This window comes from Protobothrops mucrosquamatus, unplaced genomic scaffold, assembly GCF_001527695.2.
Source record: "Protobothrops mucrosquamatus isolate PMUCROS unplaced genomic scaffold, P.Mucros_1.0 scaffold_198, whole genome shotgun sequence".
NCBI classification, from domain to species: domain Eukaryota; kingdom Metazoa; phylum Chordata; class Lepidosauria; order Squamata; family Viperidae; genus Protobothrops; species Protobothrops mucrosquamatus.
This window is the reverse complement of record NW_015386274.1, coordinates 1,466,304-1,470,106: the sequence shown is the minus strand read 5'-3', so window position 1 is coordinate 1,470,106 and position 3,803 is coordinate 1,466,304. Positions and strand designations below refer to the sequence as shown.

At 35.1% G+C, this 3,803-nt stretch overlaps 1 protein-coding gene across 1 annotated transcript in view; it reads left to right on the top strand.

Moving 5' to 3' along the window:
* The window catches only part of SH3KBP1 (SH3 domain containing kinase binding protein 1), a 196,218-nt gene extending 194,058 nt beyond the window's left edge, over positions 1-2,160 (top strand). The window contains exons 18-19 of the mRNA XM_015825255.1: positions 910-973; positions 1,721-2,160. Of these exons, the coding sequence (XP_015680741.1) occupies positions 910-973; positions 1,721-1,762 (106 nt within the window). The 3' untranslated portion in view covers positions 1,763-2,160. The remainder of the gene's footprint in view (positions 1-909; positions 974-1,720) is intronic.
* Positions 2,161-3,803: the final 1,643 nt, after the last annotated feature.

The window sequence follows — 3,803 nt, the reverse complement described above, 5'->3', positions numbered from 1 at the left end:
AAGTTGATTGGAAGATGTGAACCATGACCCTACAATAAGGGAGTGGGAAATGCTTGGAATGTATATGCGTAACGGAAGAGAAGCAGACCTAAGCATTTCCTCCATGCTGTACTGACGTCTCTGTAACCTTAATAAATGCTTTTAGGAGAAAATATGCCTGAAAGTCCTTTTAAGTGTTTCGTTAATCAGACACATGACAGCAGGCTGTCAGGAAAAAAAAAATTCTCCAACCTGGGATCAACTAGCTGTTTTACTTTGGAAAGTAAATTAGGCACTTCCTCCCACCAATATTTTTATATACAGTATGTATTTAATTGTGGTATCCTCAAATGTGCTGATATATATCTTGTACATAATTGTTGCCATTTTTGGCTGCTTAACAGCATTTTCAGCATTTGTAAATACTAATTGATCTTAAAGTTTAAGGCTGAATTTAAACATTATTGATGTACTTGAAAGAAAATGAAAGTTCTATTTGGCAGTTTTTGTAATATGTACATAGAATTGTTCTAATTCCCACAAAATACTTAGAAATCAGAAAGCTGGTTAAAACACCTATTTCCTGTAATTAATTATACATGTACTCAAGAACCAGAATGACTAAATCAATTTTTGTATTTTTTTACATGATCTTAAAGGATTTTTTGCTTCTTATGTCTGTTTGGGTTCATGATTAATTTAGCCTTTATTGAATATAATAGTAAAAATTATTCTAAGTTCTGATTTCTGCAGTAAGGGCCAAGTAAAGTCTGAAATTACATTAGAGAAGTTATATTTTAGGGGGGTAAAGTTAGAAAAAATTATAACTGGTATAATATAGTTACATTATAACTTATATTGATATGAAATGTGAAAAATGCATTGGTCCCTTGGAAATATGGTCATTAAAATTTTGTGGTTTTTTCCTAGAAAAGAAATTAAGCAATTGCTGTCTGAATTAGATGAAGAAAAAAAGATTCGGCTACGATTACAGGTGCTTGTATATGAATGAATAAATGAATCAGCTTTATAACTGAATGGATTTTTAATGAAACCTTGTATCTCATAATCCAATACATTTTGTATAATATAAAACAATTTTTAATAAATAGGAAAAAGAGGAAATAAAACAGAAAAATATTGGAAATTTTATTAAGTTATATTAAGAAGTTTTATAATTGCCAAGAAAATATTATCCAAAAGCATTTTGAGAGGCTTAAAATCAGTAAAATTTAAGTCAGTGTTTCATTCGGATAAACCTTTCATCATTGTATTATTTTCTAATCATTAGGACTATTTTCTATACAGAGAAAATATGTTGGTGTTTTCTGTATGCTTTTCTGGATAGGCAAATAATAGCTTTATAGAACAGTTTGTGTGGAAAACACAGCATGGGCAAATATTTTTAAATTTTCTTGCAATATTCCTTTTCCAAGCAGCACCTTTGAACTAAAAAAGAAAAGAAAAATCTAGCCCTGGATACCTTGTGTCAGATTTTCCCCTTATAGTCTCCTTCCTAAAACTCTTTCAATGTGCTCGTGATTTAAGTCAAACTAATATAAATGATTTCTCATTCTCATTGATATTGTGTCAGTTTATACATACTGATTTTATTCCCTTTCTTAATAATTTCTCACATTAAATTAAATCGCATGTTGAACTGAACAGTGAATTAAAAGCGTCTAAAAGCTTGATAAAATAACTAGCTGGCTATAATTTAATCTGTGTTTCTTCTTTTTAGATGGAAATTAATGATATAAAGAAAGCTCTTCAATCAAAGTGAATTCTGGATGAATGGAATGTTGTATTAATTCACAGTGACAGAGACTTATGCCCCAAACAAAATAACTTTGTGCCAAATGATTAAAAGATCTGCCTACATTTCTTTGTTTGGACAACTAGCACAAGAATTTAATAGCACAACACAAATTCCAGTGAAGAACAAATTTTTTTATGTGATACACTTTCTTGAGATGGCACTGGTTGTGACTGAATTTTTTCTTATTGTGCTAAAATCTTCTCTGCTTCACGTTCACAGGCAAATTGAAAACTCAGGCAGTTTAGTTCATAGTGGTACTATTTTAATGATATTTTCCATAAGTAAATTGTTTATCACTTTACAGGTTTCATGAGTTTGACTTTTTAAATTGTCTTTTGTCATAGACTCTTAAAATATTTGTATTGTATTGCATATATCCAGAAATGAATGTGGCTATTGGGTGAGGGGGGTTGTTTCTCTTAAAGCAGCTTAATGTGTGTTATTTTAAATACAATTATTTATGCAATCTTATCTCCAAAAATTAACTACAAGCTGAATCATAAGTTTGTGTACAAAGGGTATATTTAAAAAGAAAAATCTGGTCTTTGTAATGATTTGTGCCTTCTTTTGCCAAAAACGGATTGGAACTAGTTGTAGTCCAGAATTTAGAAATGTAGCTATCACAATGAGGCCTATCTATCCACTAGAGCCGGGGTGTCAAACTCAATTTCATTGAGGGCCGCATCAGCATTATGGTTGCCCTCAAAGGGCCAGTTGCTGTCCCCTTCTCTCCCTCAGGCTTGCCTCACTGACATCTCCCTATTGCCTTCTTCCCCCCCCCCCTGCACACCTCCTTCCTGCCAAAACCCCTCCTTTTATATCCTCTCCTCTCCTCCCCCATGCGTTCACTCATTACCCGGCTGGCCTTTTCACCTAGTACTCATCAGCTGGAGCTGCATGCAGTGATTCTGGGATCCCCGCTAAGCCCTGGCTGCCCCAGCTGACTGTTCCCCTGAAGACTGCATGCGGCTGCCAGCCACCCTCCAAGGCTGCCGGAAGCCCCGATCATCTGGAGCAGTGCACACCGATCCTGGGGCTCAGCAGAGTCCCAGTAACACCGCAGCTCCAGCTGACTCTCCTCCAGGGCTTTCTGGTTCTGCCTGCACTTCAGCTCACACCCCACCCCCCCAATACATACATACTCAAGTCACCTCCTCCTCCTAGTCTGCTTGCGGGCCAGATCTAAACACATCATGGACCAGATCTGGCCTGCAAGCCTTGCGTTTGACATGCCTGCACTAGAGGTTGGTCTTTCAGCATATTAACTGCTTGCTCATCAAAATCTTCAATTTTGATCTGATTTGATTCAGCTTGATGATGTAACAACCACATTGAGTTTGAGGCAGCTTTATTTTAACTAGTATCGCATATTATGATTATTCTGAGAATTCACTTTGCTTAAAGTCACTCAAACGTTAAACACCCACTTTTATCTCCAATTTTGCACATCTTGGGTGGACAGAACAGGCATCATCTAAGAGCAAACAAGGATAAAATAAAAATTAACAAGAGAAAATTATATTATTATATGCACAGAGAACTATGTGATATTAACCTCATTTAAACAATTGTAAGCCTGCAAATTTGGGATGAATGGTTTCTATACTGGCATCTTACCAAATGACTTATATCAAAGCAGTGTTTACATCTCTATACAGATAGTGAAGATTTCAGCTTTTAAAGGCAAAGGAATGTATATGTGTTTACATAATCTATGTGCGATCTTTGAAAAGCACTCGTAACAAAATTATAGCTGGATTTCTTATTTTCATAGTACATTAATAGTGCAATCCTGTGCATGTGTATTGAAATGGGTTTTGTTCAGTTCAGTAAAATATATTATCAGATAATGGTATGTAAGCTTGCAGCCTGATTTCACAATCCTAGTACCATTACTACATAACAAGCATTAAAAACAGTAAGACTCACATGTAGATAAACCTGCATAGGATTGCACTGAGTGTTCTTGAATAGCTGAGATATGTGTCCTGCTGAAATATTCATC